Source organism: Hippocampus bargibanti, linkage group LG11, assembly GCF_051943395.1.
Source record: "Hippocampus bargibanti isolate YZ-2025 linkage group LG11, ASM5194339v1, whole genome shotgun sequence".
In the NCBI taxonomy this organism is placed as follows: Eukaryota; Metazoa; Chordata; class Actinopteri; order Syngnathiformes; family Syngnathidae; genus Hippocampus; species Hippocampus bargibanti.
In genome coordinates this window covers 22,526,184-22,551,537 of record NC_142744.1, presented here as the reverse complement: position 1 = coordinate 22,551,537, position 25,354 = coordinate 22,526,184, and the positions used below count along the sequence as shown (strand labels likewise).

Genomic DNA, 25,354 nt, shown 5'->3' with positions numbered 1-25,354 from the left:
CTGAGTCTGGCCAGGCCCCATGAATGCAGGCCCAGCCGGCCACAGGGCCCCCACCAAGGAAATCTTAGTTCCATTTATTTTATTCATCAGAAGGAGCTGGGTGAGTCATGCTTTGTCTGGACCCACAGCTAGGACCTGTTTGCCATGGGTGACCATGCCAGGGGCATAAAGCCACCAACAACTTAGCTCCGAGGTTCATTGGGGCACACAAACCCCTCGACCACATTAAGGTGACGGCTAATTGAGTTTTTTTTATGTCAATTAAGCTCAAATTCCAGGACTCACAAAATATTGAGTTTTAGGTTAAACATTCAATGCAGCATAAGAAACCTTTAATCAGAAAAATAGTTAATTCCCAAGTTATGTGGGTCTGGTGTAATGAGATGCAAGTGGGGGCGCCTGTGCAAAAGGCAAATTGCTGCCCCCTCGTGCGTGGTAGGGAGAAACATTGACAGAGGTCTGACAAGCGGGGTTCCGATAGAGCATCAGCACCCCGCCACAAGAAAAACCGAAACCCCAAAAATTCGGGAATGATCTCCACGACACATTATCTATTCCTGAATAACTTCCGGAATGGCAGTGAATGAGTGAATGCTTTTCACAGTCTGAACGAATAAAAGTATGTTTTTGTTCGTCTTCTCCTTCCGTTTGACTCCACAGGCATTCATGACAGACTCCGAAAAGCATAAATTAATAATTACTTCAACAAAACCACAAAAATGTTAACTAATACATTAACAGAAAATCAAGCGAGGCAATCACAAAACAAATTTGACAACCCCACTTCCCATTTTGCTGGGTTTTTCTTGAGCATCAGAATCAGAATCAGAATCAGAATACCTTTATTCGTCCCGCAATGGGGAAATTTGCAGTCCACAGCAGCAATTGAAGAGGGATGGGGTTGGGGTGGGAGTGAAAGGATAGAAAACAAGATATTCTAAGCATAACAAAATAAAAATATCCCCAACAGAACGATCGGATGTCACTAAAATGTAGGAGACTGAACTGTCTAAAAGGTATTTGTTATTTATTCCTTTGTTGTGTATTTGCAAACAAGGAAAATAAATTCAGTAAAGGGGCTTTATAATTTATTTTGTGATTTTCCTCACTGGATAGAGCATGGATGCATTGTAGATTGCGTTTTATAATCCAGTGCGTCCAATATATGAAAAAAAAAAAAAAAATAGACCATTCGATGAAGGTGCGCTTCATAACCTTTTAATGTGGAAAGTACGGTTGTAATCTTTTTAATATTTTTTGTTGTTTTTATACTCTTCATGTTTTGGAAGGCTTATGGCCCTTACTGTATGTGTATGTCAGAAAGCACCTTTTACCGTTGCTTTAAAATGTCTACATCTTTTAGCAAACATAATTGAAGCATATATTCAATTGATGAAAAGGTTTCATCAGCCGTCATCTGTACTTCTTTGAAGGTGTCGGACGTTTGGTTTCGGCCCTATATATATATATACAGTAAAGTCTCGTTATATCGATATCGGATATATCGATAGTCCCGGTTATATCGATACTATTTCTATGCACGCACGGAGAAAATTACATGCAAACAGGGTCGGATATATCGATAGTCCCGGTTATATCGATATTTTTCGGACTCCCTAGAATATCGATATAACGAGACTTCACTGTATATATATTTATATATATATATATATATATATATATATATATATATATATATATATATATATATATATATATATATATATATATATATATATATATATATATATATATATATCCCTACTGTCCAGACATGGCAGTGCCGGACTCTGCTATGATTGGGCCCTGCTCTCAGGTTGGGGGGAGCAGAGGACTATTCCCTGCGGCTCCACTGATTACTTATATTGTAATATATAAAAGTATAATTGTAATATAGGGGTGAAACTACCAGAAAGACTTTATTTTGCTGACGAAGCTTCTTGGATAAGAAGCGAAACATCCAAAACTTTCAAAGAAGTACAGACGACGGCTGAAGAAACCTTTTTATCGATGGACCACTCCTGTACGACTGAGAGCTTACACAGATATATCTTCAATTATGTCAGCATTCGTTATTTTAATAAGATACCTTTGTTCTCTTTGCTGTTTGTATTTTCTTTTAGGGTATTGAAATGTCTTTACTGAATTTTTGTAAATGTTGGCAGTGTAATTTTAATAATACATAATTACACGAAATAGCAATTTTCATAAGACACTTCTGTAGTCTCTGCCTTGATTGTGAATGTTATTGACTGCTCTGTTTGCAAATGCTTTTTAATGTGATTGTGTGATGCACATTGAGTTGCCAAGTGTACAGAATGTGCTCAATCATTCGGACTGCCTTGTCTTTGAGACAATTTATAGACTGTGTGGACAATTATTAGACGATCATATCATATTTTCCAACTCCAACGTGTATAACCCATACAAAATACTCAGTTGCCAAATAATTGTGTTGTGTAGGGTTCTGTTTTGCATTCATTTTTCAATACATTTGTATTGTCACTATTTCTCTCTTTTCAGGTCTGGTGTAATGATGAGATGAGATTTTAAGAAAATATAGCCCGATTGATGAAGCGTGGGTAATAAATACTCTTCAAGCACATACCTTCGTCTCTCATGTTCATGTCAATCCTGGGTCCAGCATTTCTCTCTTTGAAGGAAATACCCTCAAGGTGTCGTTGAAGAATCTCTTGGATCACATCATAAAGAAGCTGCTCCTGTACAAAAACCACTGTGTATCTCAATACAATATAATACTATTCAATACATATTGATATATATAGTACCTTAACAACATCAAGACATAATTCAACATTTGTTGCTGTGAAATGTAAATTTCTCCACTGCGAGACTAATAAAGGCAAATCCAATTCAATCCAATTCCATACAACATGATATAATTTTAGGGTACCATATTTTCACAACCATTGAGTGCACCAAGAAATGTAAATTTTTCTCCAAAATTTGGGTGATGCGTCTTGTTGATGCATGAAATTCCAGAATCTGTGAATGCTATTGTGTGACTTCAATGAGTGTTCGACTTGACTGACTGATTTTGTGCCGACACAATGTGAGATAGAGAAAAGCATAGACAGCAACAAACGAAAAAGTAGTCAGCGTGGTCATGAATCGCACATCGCACATCCTCATTACGTGTGAATATAAGTGTATCTTTGCTTGGAGGCGCACAGAGAGTCTGTTTTTTCATTGATTCATTCATTCATCCATCCATTCATTTTACGGACCGCTTTATCCTCACGAGGGTCGCGTGGAGTACTGATTCTACCCCAGCTTTCTTCAGGCACTGGGCGGGGGACAACCCCCCCCCCCCCCCCACAGGCCTCATCCTGTCCCAAAGATTAAATAACCTTTCTGTCTCCTTTCTCGTTAATGCCTGGTTTTTCTTCCAAACAAGTGGTTATCCTTTAATTGCAACATTTGGACCAAACAGTTGCTAGCACTCACACACCTAGGGACAATTTAGAGTGTTCAATCATCATTGCTACTATATTTTTGTACCGATCTTACGTTTTACCATTCCTGTGTCCATTAATACAGTCACATATGCAGTGCTCAAACGTTTTGATCAACCAACCTACTGCAATTGACCTGTTACCGCACATGCACATCATATACATACACACCATGATGGGCACTCGCCTGACACGAAGGCATGCGATACACTTGCAAGACGTGCTAATTTAAAGTGCTTCCCTCAGTGATTGAAGCGATTGATTTGGGACGCGTTCACGATCTACCGATCTATCGTGATCAATGTAATGGGCATCCCTGAATTATGTGTTGGGAATGTGTTTAAAGAGTTTGATCTACTAACCTACTGCAATTGACCTGTTACCGCGCATGCGCATCACATATACATACACACTATGATGGGCACTCGCCTGACACGAAGGCATGCGATACACTTGCAAGACGTGCTAATTTAAAGTGCTTCCCTCAGTGATTGAAGCGATTGACTTGGGACGCGTTCACGATCTATCGGTCTATCGTGATCAATGTAATGGGCATCCCTGAATTATGTGTTGGGAATGTGTTGAAAGAGTTTGATGTTTCTCTTTATTTGTAGAATGGTAGTTGTCAGATCTCCCAGGCAAGTGACACGCAAATGTAATCCAGGGCTTGATCGTGGCGTGGAGTCGAGAAAGACGTGCTGTGAACTACGTCCGACACTGTGCGGGTCTCTGCGAGTCTGCGTGCGTGTGTTGAGACTGAATGAATCTTTCCTCTCTGTCCCGCGACGGCTGGTTTGCTACCCATTTTCATGCGTGGGAAATGCGTCAGGCTGAGACACACATCAAAGACATCAAAGGGCTTGAAAGACATCTTGAAAGGTGCACTTCAAAGGCGTACACATGTCAGCGCCGCGGTGCGCACCTGTGACACCACATGTTCAATACAGGAATCACACCCTAAACTCACAAAACGCCATACCTCTTCTCCTGGTGTGCAGGGGTCACTGTCATCAGTTGGGTACATGCGCAAGACAGGAGACTGGAGGATTTGATGTCCTTGGGGAACATGGCGGACATAATCCTGAAAAATGATTATATAGAATTGTATTATTATGGATAATTGTAAATGGAGGGAAAAAGACAAACCTTGGCTTCATACAGCAGAAAACCATTTAAATTAAATATTTTCCCATTTAGCTTCTGTTGACTTGCTGGCATTGTTTATACAGTGATAACTCGGCTTACGAACGCCCTGGCTAATGAAATTTTCGGCTTATGAACATGAAATTCACAAGAATGTAATCTTGGCATACAAACTATTTTTCTACATACACATGGAGCGCCACAATAAGTGATGTGTCGTTCGCGAGCGAGTCCCTTCTGCTAACAAGGAAATGGCAGCCGACTTGTTTTTGTCCTCTATTTCCCGCCACCAGTCTTTGGTTAAAGCGGCACGTGATTGGTCAAGAATGCAGCAGTGAGGGGGAGGGGGGGTACTGAAACACAGGGCTGCTAATAAAAATAGATAGGCAAACGACAGAGAGAGTGAGGAAATGGATAGAAAACACAGTGAGATTTGGACTCGTTGCAACTTTATTGATAGTGCAAAGGCAGAGTGTAGACTGCAAGGTTAAAATATTCCATCAATCAGCCTCCACAAATAACCCACACAAGCCATCTGTACACTTGATGCAAAAAGCTATCAAACCAGCTAAACATAAAACAATTGATGAACTAGGTAAAATTATTGCCGAAAAAGCACCGCAATTTCACTCGGATATTGTCAAGAGGCAACCTGGAAGTTTGATATCCATTGATGATTTCAAGGCTAGCCACTGTCACGGTTTGCAAGGTAGTGATGGCGGGTGCGGATCCCAAAAAGCAGGCAGGAGGGAGCAGGAGGTTGTGTTTGACAAATTGTATTAAAGTCAGCAAGAACAAAATCTAAAACATCAAAATCTTCTGAATGGAAAAAATATAAAGTATCAAAAGAAAACCAAGATTAAAAGTCCGCCAAGATTAAACAAACACATGCAACTCACACAATGCGTACAATTGCATACAACAGCATACAATGCGTTCAACAATTACCCGACACCGAATGGTCGTGCCGGGTGTCCTTTTGAGTGTCACTGATTGGCAACAACCAGCACCTGCGAGGCAGCAGGCAGGGCTGACAGCGCTACCCATTGGTCACCAATCCGAACGTGGCAGTCCGCCAAGGAACGGGACGACCAGCACCTGTGCAGGTGCAGGTGGGGCCGACATCGCCACCCGTTGGTCGCCAACCAGCTCATGACAGTAACCCCCCTTCAAAGGACTGCTTCCAGAAGTCCCAACAGTCTCCCAAACGTCCAACTCGCCAGGAAACGATGGTGGAGACGGCAACTCAGCCTGGGGTGGACGAAGACGCGGCACGGATCGTCGTGGGCGTGAATGCGATCCCTCTCGCATGTTCACGCGACGACGCATGGCGTGGACGTTGCAGTGCCAGGCACAGAGTGGCACCCCGGATGGCCGTATGGGAACGGGTCTCGACCGGATGTTGGCGTGGACGTTACGGCTCGTCGAGTGACGCAATTCAAACTCGACGTGGTGTGGGCTAACGTGGACGGCACTGGGAAAACGAGACCAGTCCATAGCAGCTCCGGGATCCAGCGGTGAGTGGGGTCTCGGACTTCCGTGGACGCGGACGTTGCACGGCTCGTCGTGGATGCAACTCAATTCACCATGCACAACGACAGCGTGGCTAGACGTGGGCGTGCACTGCCAGACTCCCAGGGTCACCCTGGACGGCCACCTGGAAAGAGGTCTCAGCCGGACGTTGACGTGGACGTTACGGCTCGTCGAGTGACGTAATTCAAACTCGACGAGGCGTAGGCTAACGTGGACGTTGCACTGCCAGGCACAGGGTGACAATGAGACCGGTCCGTTGTACCTGTGGGATCCGATGGTGCAGGTGGGGCCGACAGCGCCACCCGTTGGTCGTCAACCAGATCATGACAGTCATGGAGGGTTTGAGAACTGTAAGCGTCGTACAAGGATTCATAGTGTCATTCGTCATGGTGAGGCAGCCAGTTTTGACGATAAAGCTGCCAAAGCTTACGAGGAATCATTCCTCAAGATGTCTGTGTAAGCTCTCAGTCGTACAGGAGTGGTCAATCATTGAGAAGGTTTCTTCAGCCATCATCTGTACTTTTTTGAAGGTTTCGGATGTTTCGCCTCCCATCCAAGAGGTTTCGTCAGTGAACTAAAGTCTTACTGCTAATATCTGCCCGATATATATACCGTATTTTCACGACCATAAGGCGTATATAAACGTCTCAAATTTTTTTCAAAATGTGCGGTGTGCCCTGTAGTGCGGACGTATTAGAGACCACCATAAGGAGGACGTGTCGAGAACATGAGGGGATGTGTGGGCGCGGTTTGTGTATAAACGAACCGGTATGTGCTTTATGCAAAATATTGCTGTTTTAACAACCCTGAAAATGGCAAAGAGACATGGTTATGAAGCTCAGTTTAAACTGAAGGCTATCAGCTACGCCGAGGAACATTGGAATCGAGCCGCCGTGACATAATACGCGGACATAAGGCAAGGTGGCCGGAGTTGGAGGAAAGCTTCGAGCAATGGATCGGCGAGCTAAGAGCGAGCGGAAGGAGCGTTTTCACCATACCACTCAGAGCAGTAACGCTAGCGGAGGAAATGAAAATTGAACATTTCCAAGGAGGTCCGTCTTGGTGCTACCGTTTCATGAAACTGTGCCATTTTCCCATCCGGACCAGGACTACGGCAGCGCAGCAACGGACGGCGAATTATTCTGGAAAGCTGGCGAAAAGGCTTCATTCCCCGTTTTGCTTGGCTGCCATGCTAACGGAGAGAAACTCATGCCGATTGTGATTTTTTAAAAGAAAGACTTTGCCTAAAAAGACATTTCCAGCCGGCGTCATTATTAACGAAAAGGGCTGGATGTTACGCCACAGTTTGCCAATGGATTGTGGTTGCTTGGGCTAACGTGTCTGCTGGCACAGTGGTTCGAGCTTTTGGAAAAGTCGGTACCGGTAATGTGCTCTTTTTTTACCATGCCGACCCCTATTGAGTGAGGATTACAAAATGTTATTACTTTGTAATTAATTAATAAAGCACTACCAAACTCCGTTTTGCTCCTGATCTGTTTTTTTAAATACGCACACTTGTATGCCTGTGTGTTGTTGTGAGGCGGACGTACGTATGGCAGTAGAGGATATGTACCGGTATATAAACCTTACGCCCTATCAGCCGGTGCGCTCAATGTGTATGTTAAATACAGAAATGGCACACATAAATGAGACTGCGCCTTTTCACACGGTGCGCCCTTTGGTCGTGAAAATACGGTACCCCTAATGTCCAGACATGGCGGCGCCGAACACAGCTATGATAGGTCCCTACTCTCATGTTGGGGGGAGCAGAAGAAAAGATAGGCTGCCAAATGAAAAACAAAGTAATGTAGTTTATTCAATACATTGTAAGAATGAAAATTGTAAAGAACAGTACATTAGCGAGACTCAACAAATTCTCAAAAAAAAAAAACTTTATCAACATCGCAGGGATAAAACTAGTGGGCCTCAATTGGCAGTACATTTGCACCCAAAAGCTAGCAACCACTCATTAGACGACAACAAGGTTAAAATCTTAGCAAAAGAACATAGATGGTTTGAAAGGGGAGTAAAAGAAGCGATTCTCATAAAACAACTAAATCCTTCATTAAACCGGTCTGGTGGGGTGAGGTTCAATTTGGATTGTTCATACAATAGCCTCCTTCGGCAACACAGGTTAGGCAACATTAGTAATGCTGATGAGGTGATACCAGAGGGAGTGGGGCAAACAGGCCAGTCGTTAGTCAGGAATGTAGGAACAATCGGTGGGGCCGGGGAGTGTTCCTCTGCTCCACCCAACATGAGAGTAGGGACCGATCATAGCTGTGTCCGGCGCCGCCATGTCTGTACATTAGGGGTATATATATCGGGCAGATGCTACCAGTAAGACTTTAGTTCGCTGACGAAGCCTCTTGGATGGGAGGCGAAACGTCCGAAACCTTCAAAAAACTACAGATGACGGCTGAAGAAACCTTCTCATCGACATTCCTCAAGATGGTGGAAGAAGAAGAAGGCTACGTTTAATGCTGATGACACCACCCACTCCATTCTATTAAGCCATCAACGACCGTCACAAAGGAAAATAAAACAACTTTATTATACAGCACAGTTTATTTCTTTAATTACAATACCATAGCACATTTATTATACATAAAATAAGATATATTTCATGTAGTTTTAAGACTTAGAAAATTAGAAAGTAGAAAAGTATATTTTATGGGGACTTGGGAACTGATTATTCTCCTTACAATGGTTTCTTATGGGAAATTAATGTTTGGGATACACACTTTTCGCGTTACACACTCTGTCTGGGATCCAATTAAGTTCGTAAGCCAAGGTATCACTGTATTCCAACGTAATAACAGATGTAGAAGTGAGCTGTATGCTTCTTTTTCTTTTCATTGACTGTATGGACCTTTGAAACCATAATACTGTATTCTAAGTACAATGCATAGTACTGTACTGTAACCATAAAACTGTAAATTGCAAATAAATAAATCCCTGATGCACTTCTGTGGAATGCCTTTATATGAATATTCCAGTTTCCCCCTACCTGGAGGCACTGCAGCCACCACCACACAGCATCACGACAATTGTATCGGGCAAAGCGACCCTCTCCAAGCAGATTTGGGATTAAACCATGACGTAACGTCCCTGCAAAGGCCAAGATGATGTTCCTAAGGACACAACACCGGGATTCAAGTATTGTTCAACAGAAAGTAATATAATGGCACAAAAGAAATCAAACATGTCTGTAGATTCAAATGCATACCGGGCTTCAGTGTGTCTCCCAGTGATCAGCATCAGTCCCCTGAGTGCAATAAAAGTGTCTCTGCCCCAGCAACGGAAAATTCCAGTTGAGAAATGGGGTAGACCTGATAGAATATATTGTAACTAGTATTAATCACAAGGAGTCAAAAGAATCATATTTTTAAACACTTTTTTTAGGTCGGTGACCTGCAGCCACTGTCACACAGCATTGCTCTTTCTGGCCAGTTATTGGGCTGATGCAATATGGAACGTTGTCAATTTTCTTTGAAAGAGGAGGAAGGGCAGGCAAGCGTCCAACTCCACACATCTGAAGTGAAGCCAACGCCAAGTGTCGTACAAAGCTTGAGCCTCTTTGAATGAAACTGAAAAATATATACATTGAAGCAGAAAATTTACTATGCCTTGAAGTTCTTTATGTGATTTAATTAATTCATTCAATGTCAATTTTCTACCACTGACTGAGTTAAAGACCATAAAATCATGAATTTTATTTTCCTTTTGGCTTTTCCATTCAGGAGTTGCCAAAGCGACACAGTCTCCCACATCTAACCCTGTTTTGTACATCCTGTTCTTAAAAATGAGCACCTGTATACTGTATCTCACCAATTAAGATCTTGTTGAACAACCTAGCCAGAAACACCACTGCCACCTCTCCAAAACACTTCCATACCTGCAATGGTAAATCATCAGGCCCAAGTTCCTTTCCTCCCTTCATCCTCTTCAGCGCCCTCCTCACTTCAGCCGTGCTAATCTTTATTACATCCTGGTACACAACAGTCACATCTTCTACTCTTGAAAATGCTCTTTCCATCTTCTCATCACACTACTGGTACTTGTTAATACATTACCATCTCCTTAAGCACCCGAAGCTGCTGCTAAAAGAAGCATTCGTTGAAGAAGACTCCTTGTTCAGAGACTTTAAAAATAAGGCAGAGATATTATCTTCAATCAAAGCTCTGCAGCTGTCAAGACGCCATAGCTGAGGATTTAACCCAGCAAATGTGGAAAGACATAGGAGATTGTGAATGTTCTCACTGCTGAAGTCCAGGGCTCATGGGCAGTTCTGTAACTTACTCACACAGGAAACGTACCCCAACATAAGGAAATGTGCTACCTCCTTGACTGCATTATTCGGCTCCACTTATTTATGTGAGTCAGCCTTTTCCTACATGAAGATCATTAAGTCCAAATACCGTTCCACCATGAATGATGAACATTTGGAAATGTGCTTGAGGCTGGCTGTCAGCAGCTAATGTACGGACTATGCATCCTTGGCTGATTCAATTCAGTGCAAGTCATCAAAGTAAACTCAGGTAATTACAAAAAATGTTAATAGTTATTTATTATGTTATGTATATGTAGTTATTATGTGTGTTGTGCAATATTGGCTTATTCAGTTATGCAAGGTACATCAACATACATTGTACATACAAAGAATCCTTAAAACATTTGAAAATAATTATGTTTTGCATTTTTGTCGTGGGTAGATCATTTTGACTTGGTTGTTTTTATAAGTAGCTCGTATGCTGAAAAAGTGTGAGCAACTCTGCTCTAACCTGTAAAGATTTCCTTCATTGCTGTCCAGTCTTGCACACAAGTCATCATAGGCCTCTTATTTACACCTCCCCATTCCACCATCAAGTCTCCTTATCTACTTTTCTTCCAGTTGATACACCAAGTACTTTCCGCCCTGTCTTTCTGATCACGTTTGCTGTACTTTTCCAGTCACTGATTTCCTTCAGATGGCACCATCTATACAAAATGTAGTCTTCCTGTGTATTCCTGCCTCTACTCTTCCTGGTTACCCTATGCTTCTGTCTCTTCTGAAAGGATTCACAATAGCCATGTCCATCCTCTTAGCAAAGTCAACCACCATCTGTCCTTCTGCATTCCTCATCTGGAGTCCAAACCTGCCAATCACTTCCTCATCATTTTTGTTTCATTCGCCAACATGCCCATTGAGGTCTCCACCAATTACACATTTCTCACTTCTAAGGATGTTCTGTCTGACTTAATCAAAATGTCTCCTTCTCCTCCAACTCACATCCTACTTAGTGGGCATACCCACTAATTACATTTAACACCACACCTTCAATTTATAGCTTCAGACTCATTCTATGTCATACTATTTTTATGTTTAAGACATTTCTCACAAACACCTCTTTCAAGATAACCATAAAATCATTAATCAGGACAGTATTCAGAGTTGCATGATAACAAAACAACTACCTTGACATGAGTTTGTAAATTGCATCCAGAGCTGTGGTGAAAGTTGATACAAGGATAGCATCAAAGTAAGATGGAATGAGGTAGCGTGGTATATGCCTCAGATAAGAAAACATAGCCTCGAGCCACTGTCCAACCTGCAGACACAAAATGATGAAAACAACAATAACAATAACAACAACAACATAAACAACAACAATAACAATAATACATTTAATTGATAAGCGCCTTTCAAAACTTTCAAGGTCAGTTTTCAGTCATGGGATGTTTTTTTCTGTGGGCGAGCAGCGGCAGCGATGCAACCCAGAAGTAACTCAGATAGATAGATAGATAGGTAGATAGGTAGATAGGTAGATAGATAGATAGATAGATAGTGTGATATCATGAGAGGCTAGCTCTCAGCGGGACAGGACAAGAAGTGCAATGGACGACAGGTTTGGATACAAACAAAAGGTTTTAATCAAGGGTTCCAGGGGGAATTCACAAGCAACAAAGGTTTGAATAGTGTCTCTTCCAATACTTATCAAAATAAAGTCTCTTCTGATGCTTAAATCCAAATAAAGTCTCTTCTGAGGTAAAACTGAAGACGGAGTTCTTTTCCAAGAGTCTCTAGGCCTCACCCCTCTTGATGTCCTCCTCATGTAGCCCAGTCACCTTAGCTAGGTTCAAATCCAGTGTCCAGTCGTGTGGTCCCAACTGGCAATGAGTTCCACGCAGCAATCAACTTCTTCACAGAGCACCGCAATCGAGCTTGACTTTCCCCAAGCTCCACACTCAGAGGCTCTCTGTCTTAAGAGCCTTGCTTGCCAATCAAGCCCTGATCAGCTGCAGGTGTGTGGTTTTAATTGCTGCCTTCCACCAGATGGGGCCAAGACTCTCTCTGGGTGGAGCCATCTTAGGGGGATGTATTTGCCCTCCAGGACACAGCCTCTCGTGACATCACGATGACGACGACGACGACAGATAGATAGATAGATAGATAGATAGATAGATAGATAGATAGATAGATAGATAGATAGATAGATAGATAGATAGATAGATAGATAGATAGATAGATAGATAGATAGATAGATAGATAGATAGATAGATAGATAGATAGATAGCGACGTAGACAGACAGACAGACAGACAGACAGACAGACAGACAGACAGACAGACAGATAGATAGATAGATAGATAGATAGATAGATAGATAGATAGATAGATAGATAGATAGATAGTCAATGGATAGCTAATAGATAGACAGCTAGCGAGGTAGCTAGATAGCCGTATAACTAATAGAAAGCCAGCAAGATAGCTAGCGAACCAGCCAGCCAGATAGCTAATATTTAGCAAATTGATAGCCAGCTAGGTAGCTAGCTAGATAGCCAGCTGGGGAGCCAGCTAGATAGCCAGCCAAGTAGTAATCATAAATCTCATAATAACCATAATAATACAAGTCCAGTGAGTGAGAGGTCGAGATAGATAGATAGATAGATAGATAGATAGATAGATAGATAGATAGATAGATAGATAGATAGATAGATAGATAGATAGATAGATAGATAGATAGATAGATAGATAGATAGATAGATAGATAGATAACCACTCGGTAGTCGAGTGGTTAGCACACCGGCTTCACAGTGCAGAGGTTGCCGGTTCGCGTCCCGGTCCGGTCTCCCTGTGTGGAGTTTGCATGTTCTCCCCGGACCAGCGTGGGTTTTCTCCGGGTCCTCCGGTTTCCTCCCACACGCCAAAAACATGGTGTGAGAGTGACTGGTGTATGTCTTTGTGTGCCCTGCGATTGGCTGGCAACCAATTCCGCGACCCTAATGAGGAATAAGCGGTACAGAAAATGAGATGAGATAATACAATAATACTTATCCTGTGACTGTAAAGTCTCCTTGAGTTTTGAAAGGCGCTTATAAATGAAATTTATTATTATTATTATTACTATTATTATTAATAACAGTAATAAAAAAATAACACAAATAAGAACCTATGTAGCCCAATTCTCACTCTAATAATAAGTTGTTCTTCATAGTTGCTTGTTTTCAAACATACAGTATATAAATACATTTTAAGGCTGTTGAAGTTTTACCTGTGACAGAGGTCCTTCCCTATGTTTAAGTCTATTGGCAATATATTCCGGTAGCCAGTCACCCTGTCTGAGGTTAGAACACACAGGATGGCCCAGGTCATTGTTGGCACGAATATCAGCCAAAACTGTCATCAGACCTGCATAGAGAAAACCACAAAACAGTCAAACGTTGGTTTTCGACCATAATCTGTTCCAGAAACCAGTTCCAAAACCAATTTGTTCGAAAACAGAAACAGCACTTAAATAAATTATATTTGTATGACAATAAATGTAAAAAAAATCCTTATACAGCTCGAAAACAACTTTCTTCAAAGCATTTTTTAACTACAGTATATTAGAGCATAAACTTCATACACATGTAATAATAGAGCAGGTCATTTGTAAAATACAATAAAAAAAACAACTAATATGTTTTATTCTCACCAATTTTATCATCAAGATTAACATTCGAAGATTAAAAATCTCTTTCTGTCACGTGGTGCCTTGGCACCTAACCAAGCTGTGTCTGGGTAGTGGGCGGGGGACATCCTGGACCAGTGGCTCGCCAATCACAGGGCACCCTTACTTTTCAAACCCTCCTTTGCTTGCATTGAAATCATTCTCTTCAGAAGCAATGTTAGGATATTTTTTTCCCAAATCGTATCTTGGTTCAGACTGTCTCCTGCCAGCTGTTTCTCATTGATGGAAAATAACCAAAAGTTTCTCCACTTTGTCTAATATTTGTGGCATTTGTTTGGTAAATACACAAAATCCATTCGCCACATCACTGACTTTCTATCGTCTTTCATTTTTAAGATGCTGTTGATGGTCGATTTCAGCATCGCAAACTTATTAACGGACAAAGACACATGCACAAATGCTAATGCACATCGAAGTGGGGACACCACCAGCGTCATTTTCGGCCTTCTCAACGTCCGCTCGCTAACGGGAATGGGGTGTCTTATCCTAAGTGACCGTAAGCTTCACTTTTTCTGGATTAATGAGACCTGACATACGGCGGGAGACTTCTCCCAGCTCAACGCCAAGACTCTCCCAGGCTTTATTTACATTTCTAAGCCCCGCCTCTCAGGACACGGAGGTGGTCTCGCGATATTTTACCACGAGAACTGGAAAGTCCTCCAAGTTGTACTCCCGTAAACCCTATCATTTGAATGCCTTGCATGTAAAATTTCCGGACCCTCTCCCACAATTGTAGCCACTGTATACCGTGCACCGAAGCCCCATTGTGACCAAATCCTGTTTACCCTATCTTTTCCCATTTATTTGAACCATTATTCCCTCCTCATTATCAACTGGAATTGTTCCTATCCCACTCAAAACCGCAGCTGTTACTCCAATCCTGCAAAAACCTGGCTCAGATCCCAACGATTTCAATAACTTACATCCAATTTCCCATCTTCCATTCATTGCCAAAATCCTTGAAAAAGCTTCACTCTCACCTCACTCACAATAACCTTTACGAACAATTCCAGTCTGGTTTCCGACCCCGCCACCGCACTGAATCGGCTCTCATAAAAATCACGAATGATCTTTTCATGGCAGCGATGCCGGTTCACTCTCCATCCTTTCTCGACCTGACCGCGGCTTTTGACACCATTTCCCACCCCAACCTGCTCGACAGGCTTTCCACCCTAGGCATCACGCACACCCTACTTCGCTGGTTTCACACCTATCTCTCTGATCGCTCACAGTTTATCCAAATTAACTCCTTCACCTCACGGTCCTCTCCCGTGTCGTCTGGTGTGCCCCACGGGTCTGTCCTGGGTCCACTTCTCTTTATTACCAACCTTCTTCTTCTTGGCCATATTTTCCGCAATTTTGGCATTCATTTTCACTGCTTCGTGGATGCCCTTTCACTTTGCCTCTTAGAAATTAAATCCTGGCTTTCCCATAACTTTCTCAAGTTTAACAGCGAAAAAACTCAACTTCTCTCTGTCGGTACCAAATCCACCAGATACAAAGCAAACAGTTTCTCTTTCACCATTGCCAGTTCAACCGTGTCCCCCTCCCTTCAGGTCAAGAGCCTGGGTGTCATCCTTGATAGCTCATTATCTTTTCACTCCCATATAAATAACATAACTCGGTCTGCATATTTCCACCTCCGTAATATCAGTCGTCTCCGTCCCTCTGTCACCCCTCACTCCACTGCTATCCTTATCCACAGTCTCGCCACTTCCCGCATCGATTATTGTCACGCACTTCTCTTCGGTGTCAATCAGAAATGTCTTCATAAACTCCAACTAGTCCAAAATTCTTCAGCCTGGATCATCACTAAAACCCCCTCCTTTCATCCCCACTGATTGTTCCTACATTCCTGACTAACGACTGGCCTATTACCCCCACTCCCCTCGGGCCACAGGGAGGGGTTCCCCTGCCCCCCCAACCTGAGAGTAGTGACCTATCATAGCTGTGTCCGGCGCCACCATGTCTGGACATTAGGGATATATAAATGGGGCCGATACGACCAGTCAGACTTTAGTTCGCTGACGAAGCCTCTTGGATAGGAGGCGAAACGTCCGAAACCTTCACTTTTGTACAGATGACGGCTGAAGAAACCTTCTCATCGATGGACCACTCCTGTACGACTGAGAGCTTACACAGACGTATCGGATCAAATTCAAAATACTTCTGTTTACATTCAAAGCCATCCATAACCGTGCCCCACCCTATCTGTCTGACCTGCTTCAAATCTCCGTTCCTTCTCGATCCCTCAGATCCTCGATGGGATAAAGAGCTTTCAGCCGCTCTGCTCCCAAACTCTGGAATTCACTTCCACCCAACATCCGTAATATTGACACCCTCCCTACTTTCAAATCCCACCTCAAAACCCATCTTTTTAAAATTGCATTCATGGTCTAGTTCAATCAGCTATTTTATTATTTATAATTTTAACTATGGTTTTATTGTTTTATGCTTTGTTTTTATTGTAAAGTGTCCTTGCGAACTCGCTGAAGAAGCATCTTGGATAAGAAGCGAAACGTCAGGCACCTTCAAAGAAGTACAGATGACGGCGGAAGAAACCTTTTCATCAAAGTGCAGAATATGTTTGGCATTGTGTTGCCGAAACACTGCAGGGGCAACCATGAAATAGGCCATTGCTTGGATAGTCTGTGTTTAACCAAAACCAATACATTCCGTACCTTTCAACATGAATGGTTCTTTCACAAATGCCTAAGCTACCCACGATATTGGCACAAACACAACCCCATACCATCACAAACACTGGCTTTTGAATTTTATGTCCATAACAGTCTGGATAGTTGGTTTCCTTATTGGATTTGAGGCCATAATGCCCACAATTAAAAAAAATAACATACATTTGAATGTGGAGATGTTAGACTACAGAACGTCTGTGTAAGCTCTCAGTCGTACATGAATGGTCCATCGATGAAAAGTGAAAAGGTTTCTTCAGTCTTTGAAGGTGTCGGCCGTTTCGCTCCTCATCCAAAGGTCTTTTTCTGAGAACTAAAAATTGTCCTGGTAGCGCTGGCCCTATATATATATCCATAATGGAGAGAGGTGGCCATGCCAGACCTCTGCTCTGATTACCTTTATTGTTCTATCCCAGGCTCTGGTTTCATCTCGTTAGCATGACTATGCCTATATGGTATAGGCCTAAAAAGTCTGTTGTAAGCACAGTCTAACTTAAACCTTAGACAACCATGGCGATTTAGTGAAGGGTTTTGCTGTTTTACAAAAATTGCTTATTTTACTCCTCTTGCTTTAAAGCAGGGGTGTCAAACTCATTTCGCATCGCGGGCCACATACGGCCTAGGGCAGGCTTGGGCAAACTACGGCCCGCGGGCCACATACGGCCCGTTAGGCTTTTTAATCCGGCCCGTCGAATTTGCCCAAATTATAGTAAAAACAGTGTCTGAAACTCATGACAAAAAGTTAGCGGACAACAGGGCAGATAATTGAAAAGTTGTCTGCTGCATTTTTCACAACTTGAAGCACAATGAGACAACTAATACATTAAAAAACATTGTCACATAGTATAAAGTTTTTTTTAAATCAAGAATGTACCTACTACAAATGCTACCTTGCTTAATTTACGGTAAATGTGCATGACTGTAGATTTTGCTGCAGTAGTCGATTGTCATTGTGGTGCACAATGCAACGTTTGCATTGCTTCCTACGAGCCACTAAGCCCCTTTCATAAGTCTCACGTACACTTTACAGTCACGGTTTAATGTAAATTTACGTTTTGTCGCGTCACATATGTTGTTAGCTTCTTTTGAATCTTTCTTCTGCGCTGAGGTTCTGTGCATCTATTTTGGAGAACGACTTTATAACGCTTGAGAAAGTCCGGAAGAAAGAAGCAGGCTTCTGATTGGCCGCCGTGCCGTGTACGCAAATTTCCACTGCAGGTAGCCTATGTCTGTGTGCTCGGCGACGGTACACGTGTATTGTTTGCGCGTGAAGGCGAGGGCGTCAGTGGAGAGTTTGTTGAGCGCGCGGTCAGGACAAACCAGCCATGATTTGGCGGAATTTAACACAAGTAGGTATTATTGAGCTTGAATATTTCGTTGCGTAATAATATGTTGTGAATGTTGAAAGTGATTCCATTTTTCAATAAATGTTGATTTCTTTAACTTTGCCCCTTTAATGAAAACGTATTAAAAACAGACGCAATCTTGATAAATCACAGTGCATATGTTATTTTTAATCTATTTCCATTTATACTTGGAGGAGGCTCCAAGTATCTGCGAAATAGTATGTAAACGCCATATTCCTTGAGACAAATTTATTAACTGATCAGGGATATTTTTCACATTTGAAAGACAGTTAATAAATTGGGTTCTTACTGTGCTATGAGGTTTGTACACACTACATTTAAAGGACAACCGGCACCATTTTTTTTTTTGTTTCCCACTGACATCAGAAAAACGTTTTATAGCATCTAAAATACCCAAATCAGGTAGGCTGATATTTTTAGTTAAATGAAAAACACCAATAAAAATGACTTCAAAATGAATCTGGAAATGGCCAATTTCAGAAGGTCCCACCCCTTTGTTCGTGACGTCACGCCATGACGTCTTGCCTTGCTGGAGAATCAAAACAATGGCTTCAGATTCGGAGAAGATGTTTTCTTGTTACTCATCCAGTTATGAATATGATTCAAATAGTTCTGAAGAGGAAAGCATAAATGTTTGCAACTGATTCAAGGAGTCCTCCCATATTAATTCGAGTCATCAATGACAGCAATGTAGCACCCAGAAAATGCATAAAATTGCGCCCAAGCTCCGTTGGAAATGGGCTGATTTGTCAGCTGGGAATTTGTGTCAGCGAATATCAAATAGTTGTCTTGGTGCAACACACAACGATTCACCATGGCGTTATTTATGTGTTTTCCTTCTAATTTCTCCATCAACACGGATCAACACGAAGTTTTCAGACCAAACAAAGTACCCAAAATGCATTGTGTGTCGCTTTCTCGGTCAGGGGCGGTCCAAACGTGACGTCACATGGGGATGGTCATCAACTCAAAAACAAGACTTCCTGAATATTCAGCGCAAGTATTAAAACGTAAACTATAGCTATATGCTGTGGAATCTTTGTAAAATACGCTCAGTCAAAGTCATTTGAAGTGATTTTATAAATTATGGACATAACTTGTCAGGAGGTGTCGGTTGTCCTTTAATGCTTTAGGTTTAGTATTTCCTGCCCAAACACTCCCTCCAAATGCTCCGGCCCCTCTGTCAAATTTTAGAACCCAATGCGGCCCGCGAGTTAAAAAGTTTGCCAACAAACAATGTTACAAAACATTTCATGAAACACCTCATATTTCCTTAGACAAATGTGCAATTTACTTTTATCATTAACAAAAATGCATTGCAACTGATCCCACTGATTGTACAAAGGCACAAAACTTTAATCGGTACTGAAAAATATAGTACTGAACTTGAAGATTAAATGACACTTTTAAAGAAAGGGAATTTTTAAACCACTTACACATACGCATATAAAATTTAATTGTAATCCCTGCGTACACCTTACAAACTACAAAAGGAGAGTGATTTTAAATGTGTAATGAAGAAAGTGTTCACCTGTCCTGTAAATCTGTAAACTTCATACATGAAGCATACATACCATACTGAAAATGTATGGAGTTGTATGAACAGTAGAATTCCATCACATACGTTTTGTTTTGAAGCTGCTGACTAACATTAAAGTGTGGTATGGCAGGCTGTGGGTAATGTTGCTTTTGCTGAGAAGTTTGTGAAACTGACGATGGTTCAGACCTCTGGACCGGATGAAATTTACAGTGCGAACAATCACCTCCATTTTCAGCGACTTGCAACACAATGCCTCCTGGTGCAAAATACAGTGAAATGTCCATAAACGATCTCCTCCATTAAGGGCTTGTACTCTGTCTTTGAACTTTGTCGCGACACCTGCTTTCTTTCCGACCATGGATGACGAGCCGTCTGTAGCCAGGCTGACAGCGCGGGACCAGTCCATTCCAACTCTTTCCAATACAGCAACGACAGAGCCGAAAATGTCCTCGGCTGTTGTGGTGTCCATCATTGGCACCAACTCAAGAAACTCTTCAGTAACAGTCAATGTCTCATCAACTCCTCGAATAAATATGGCCAGTCGGGCCACGTCTGTGATGTCAGTGCTCTCGTCAATTGCCACGGAAAATGCAATAAAACTATCTTGTACATTTTGTGAAGCTGAGCCTGAAACTGCAACTCACCTCTTCTGGGCTTGTCCCGAAACTACTCGCTTCTGGAAACACTTTGTCAAATACGTTCAATGTAAAATCACTTCGCCGTTCATATTTCATTACAAAGACATGCTGTTTGGATATTACAACAAGACCAACGATAAATATTTTATTATTAATTTATTAGTTTTTCTTGCCAAACATCATATTCATAAATCTAAATTTTGTGGGAGGAAACCCCTATTTGTAATATTTCAAAATGAAATGAAACTATATCAGAAAACAATTCAACCATCTGCCGACCCAAATGCTATCAAAACACATGATTTGTTGATGAAATATGGCATAGGATGATGTGCTTGCCGAATTCATCTGGTGTCCCCCCCCCCCTCTCTTTTTTGTCAATTTCACTGTTGTGCAGACTCGATGAAATGTTAAAACCCCTGGCACCCCCCTGCCCCCGCTCTCTCTCTCTTCTATTTTTTTCTTATCTCCTCTTTTTTCTTCTTGTATAATGATTATCTGTCAGGAACTCCTATTTCCTGTGCGATCAGGTACTGTCTCATACACGATTATGTCACCTAATGTATGTTGCCAACTACAGTAAAGTCTCGTTATATCGATATCGGATATATCGATAGTCCCGGTTATATCGATACTATTTCTATGCACGCACGGAGAAAATTACATGCAAACAGGGTCGGATATATCGGTAGTCCCGGTTATATCGATATTTTTTCGGACTCCCTTGATTATCGATATAACGAGACTTTACTGTATTTGGAAAATATCAAGTATGCAGAAAGATTTGCTGAGACACACCTCAGATGTACTTTTAGAAGCTCCACGAGCTATTCAAAACCAATGGTTTTGTCTACTTTTGTTGTGTTTTGTTTGCAGTGTTGTTTGTTTGTTTCTGTTGCTTTGTATGTTTGCATGCCATTTGAATAAATAAAAAAAAATAAAAAAAAAATGCAATAAATCCTCTCTGCTATAGTATTCGTCGTCAGGCTAATATTGGCAAAAGCTTGTCGCTTCTCGGAACATACAAGTTCAGCCGCCTTCATCATGCATCATTTAACAAAGTCACAGTCGAAATACGGCTTCGATGCTAATGCTATTTCGCTAGCAATTAGGTAGCTGGCTTTTACCGCTGCTTCATTGACTTCTCGGCTCCGGATGAAAGTTGACTGCTGTTTCCTCAGACCCGCCAGCAATTCGTTAATCTTTTCTCAGTTGTCCTTGCAACCCGTCATACTTTTCGCTGTGATGAGTCTCGTAGTGGCGTCGAATATTATATTCCTTCAATACCGACACTTGTTGCAAACACACCAAGCACAAAGGTTTTCCGTGCATCTCTGTAAATAAATAGGACATGGTCCATTTTTCTTTCAAAATTCTACACTCCTTATCTACTTTTCTCCGTTTGGATAACGACATTTTGGCTAATGAGGGTGTAGCGGAGAGGTAGAGACCAAGGTATTAACAACGTTGTAACAAGCAGCAGATGGCGCATTGACACCGTCTGCTCTTTTTAGTCTGTCTCAGTGATGCGGCGTGTCTTCTACTGTGATGGAAAGAGTGCGCCCCTTAGTGGATAATCCATGAATTGCAGTGAATTAAAAATATTAATTCCATGTCTTTTAAGCGTTTTTCCACTTTCAAATTATCCTGCGGGCCTGATCGAACCCCCTTGGTGGCCGGTTCCGGCCCGTGGGCCGTATGTTTGACACCGGTGCTTTAAAGCAAAGCAAAAAGAAAAAAAAAGCCTCATGGAGTGGTCAGCTGATCCCTCAACCTTCGAGCAGGGACCTATCAGAGCAGAGGTCCGGCACAGGGACCTATCAGAGCAGAGGTCTGGCACGGCCACCACTGTCCACTAGGAATATAGGGCTAGTGGGAACTAGCACAACTTTAGTTCGCTGATAAAGCACTTCCGATGAGGAGCGAAATGTCAGACACCTTAAAAGAAGTACAGATGACGGCAGAAGAAACATTTTCCTCGATTGGTACAACAGTGTTTATCATTTGTGATCGGCTGGTTCGATATTCACGGAGAAAATTCAACCAGTTGCTTTTTTGTGGGGTAACAAAACATCTTTTCAGAATCTGTTGGCAATTCATTGGACTCCAATATCACTTACCTTGGAGGCCTGCATATTTAAAAGTTCCCCATCCTGGAATATTGTAACAACCTCCTCCGTCCTCTTGTTCTTCGGAATCGCAGCGAAAGAGCAGCACGTTCATGTCTGCAAGGTTTAACTTTGACATCAGCCTAGATGAGAGGTTGATTTAAGATGATCAGTATTCTACAACATAGTGAAACTACAGTAAAGTCTCGTTATATCGATATCGGATATATCGATAGTCCCGGTTATATCGATACTATTTCTATGCACACACGGAGAAAATTACATGCAAACAGGGTCGGATATATCGATATTCCCGGTTATATCGATATTTTTTCGGACTCCCTTGAATATCGATATAACGAGACTTTACTGTCTATACATGTAAAAACCACAGACAATTTGCTGCTTTAGTTTTCCCTCAACCATTTCCTTTGTGTTGTGAATATAATTAACCTATTGACCGGTTGCAGCAACGTCACTTGATGACATCAAAGTTAACGTCAAAGTCAGCTTTATTAACAAATATGGTAATATGCATGACATACAGCACAAATGAAATGACTGTTCTCTTAGACCCAGCGTGCAAGGCACTTTTGTGGCTAAAAAAGACAGACAATTGACAACAGACAATACATGTAGATTGTGAATGTAAAGTGAGGTAGTGTGGTGTTTAAAGTGACGTTGTGTCGTAATGCAAAAACAACGGTTGCGGTGAGTTTGTGACATCACACGGAAGTGCGCCTTTCAACCCTTTGATGTCTTTGATGTCTTTCAAATGTGTCTCAGCCTGATGCATTCCCATGCATAGAAATGCATATATAAGTAGCGCAGGACAGAGAGATCGGGGAATCAGGAGGCAGAACCACTCAAACTCTTCATTGGCGAGAGGGCCAGGAGGATTTTTTTCTCCTCCTCAGCCCAATCAACTCTCCGAATGGAAAGGACTCCCAGCCGCCCATGAACACGGCAACTTCACAGCAAGACCCCTCAAGCCGAACTCACGATTGGGTCGCCACCACCTGTGGGCACCCCGACCCCCACTGTGAAACCTGCCACACCCCCAATGGCCATCATCATCCAACTAGCCTGGCGACTCTGCAACTAGCTGCATCGTTTATGTCCATGATCGGACATCGTATATGTCCACATTCTGACATTGGGAAGATGCTTCATAGTCGACTTGGCCGCTGACGTCAGCGTTCTTCCTCAGTCTCCTGCAGAGCGCCATGGCAGCGCGATCAACGTCACCGTCGCAGATGACCGGCCTGTCTGTGCATGGCAGCACGACCAACCCCACGCTCCTTCATCCTCACGCTCCCTCATCGATTCCTCGACTCGAACGACCCCAGCCGAACGACTCTGCGGTGTGAAGACCTTCCGGATTTGACTCGACGGCCGCGAGGAAAGTTTCCATCGATCGACTCAAACCGGCAGTCATAGAGCACTCATTACCATGCTCCCGTATAATGACTTCAGCCACCACCGAAACTTCATCGGCCACCTCCCCACCGACGCCCGCCATGCCCGGTGATCGACTGTCATCGTGCATGACCTCTCCGTGTGGCCAAACAAGTTTTGTTTTTCTTTATTTTTCCTTCATCGCTTTCACCGACTTCGGATCCAGGAGGGGAGCCCCGTGGCGTCACACGGAAATGCGCCTTTCAACCCTTTAATGTCTTTGATGTCTTTCAAGTGCGTCTCAGCCTGATGCATACCCACGCATAGAAATGCATATATTTTTTAAAACACAACCAACATCTGCCCTCCCAACCGTTGCCACACCCTCAGCCGCCACTCTGCCTCCTGGTTCCTGCCTGTCTGTCACAACTGCGCAGGTGAGGAACCAACTGAGGAGGATGAAGGTGAGGAAGGCAGCAGGTCCGGATGACATCAGTTCCCGACTCCTCAAGACCTGCTCCGACCAGCTGTGTGACATTGTCCAGCACTTGTTCAACCTGAGCCTGAAGCTGGGCAGAGTTCCACAGCTGTGGAAAACGTCATGCCTGGTCCCAGTGCCCAAGATTGCCAACCCCAAAGAGCTCAACAGCTACAGACCGGTGGCGCTGACGTCTCACCTGATGAAGACGCTGGAGAGACTCGTCCTCGCCCACCTGCGACCGCTGGCAAGCTCATCGCTGGACCCGCTGCAGTTTGCCTACCAGCCCAGCATCGGTGTGGAGGATGCCATCATCTACCTCCTCCATACGGCGTTGCTGCACCTGGAGAATGCTGGGAGCACGGTGAGGATCACATTCTTCGATTTCTCCAGTGCCTTCAACACCATCCAGCCCAGTCTACTGGGGGACAAGCTGCAGCATGCCGGAGTCGACCATCACCTCACATCCTGGATTACAGACTACCTCACAAACAGGCCACAGTACGTGAGGGTAAAGAACTGTGAGTCGGACAGGCTTCTCTGCAGCACCGGAGCGCCGCAGGGAACAGTCCTGGCTCCATTCCTCTTCACCCTCTACACCTCGGACTTCAACTACAACACCCCAACCTGCCACCTTCAGAAGTTCTCTGACGACTCAGCTATTGTCGGCCTCATTACAGAGGGAGACGATAGGGAGTACAGGGGACTGACAAAGGACTTTGTGGACTGGTGCCAGCAGAATCACCTCCAGATCAACACTGGCAAAACCAAGGAGCTGGTGGTGGATTTCTGCAGGAAACAATCGTCACCTGCACCATTGAACATCCAGGGTTCGGACATTGAGAGGGTGACCTCCTACAAGTACCTGGGTGCTACTCTCAACAATAAACTGGACTGGACAACAAACACGGATGCCCTAATCAAAAAGGGACAGAGTCGCCTCTTCCTCCTCAGGAAACTGAGGTCTTTTGGAGTTCAGGGGTCACTC

General features: G+C 43.0%; 1 protein-coding gene across 1 annotated transcript in view; it reads right to left on the bottom strand.

Annotated features, from left to right (window-relative positions):
* Positions 1-25,354, bottom strand: part of agla (amylo-alpha-1,6-glucosidase and 4-alpha-glucanotransferase a) — a 108,335-nt gene that overhangs the window by 15,883 nt on the left and 67,098 nt on the right. The window contains exons 20-27 of the mRNA XM_089007483.1: positions 22,503-22,633; positions 13,686-13,822; positions 11,610-11,743; positions 9,567-9,742; positions 9,382-9,484; positions 9,163-9,286; positions 4,456-4,557; positions 2,609-2,720 (exon numbers count right to left, since the gene is read on the bottom strand). Of these exons, the coding sequence (XP_088863609.1) occupies positions 2,609-2,720; positions 4,456-4,557; positions 9,163-9,286; positions 9,382-9,484; positions 9,567-9,742; positions 11,610-11,743; positions 13,686-13,822; positions 22,503-22,633 (1,019 nt within the window). The remainder of the gene's footprint in view (positions 1-2,608; positions 2,721-4,455; positions 4,558-9,162; positions 9,287-9,381; positions 9,485-9,566; positions 9,743-11,609; positions 11,744-13,685; positions 13,823-22,502; positions 22,634-25,354) is intronic.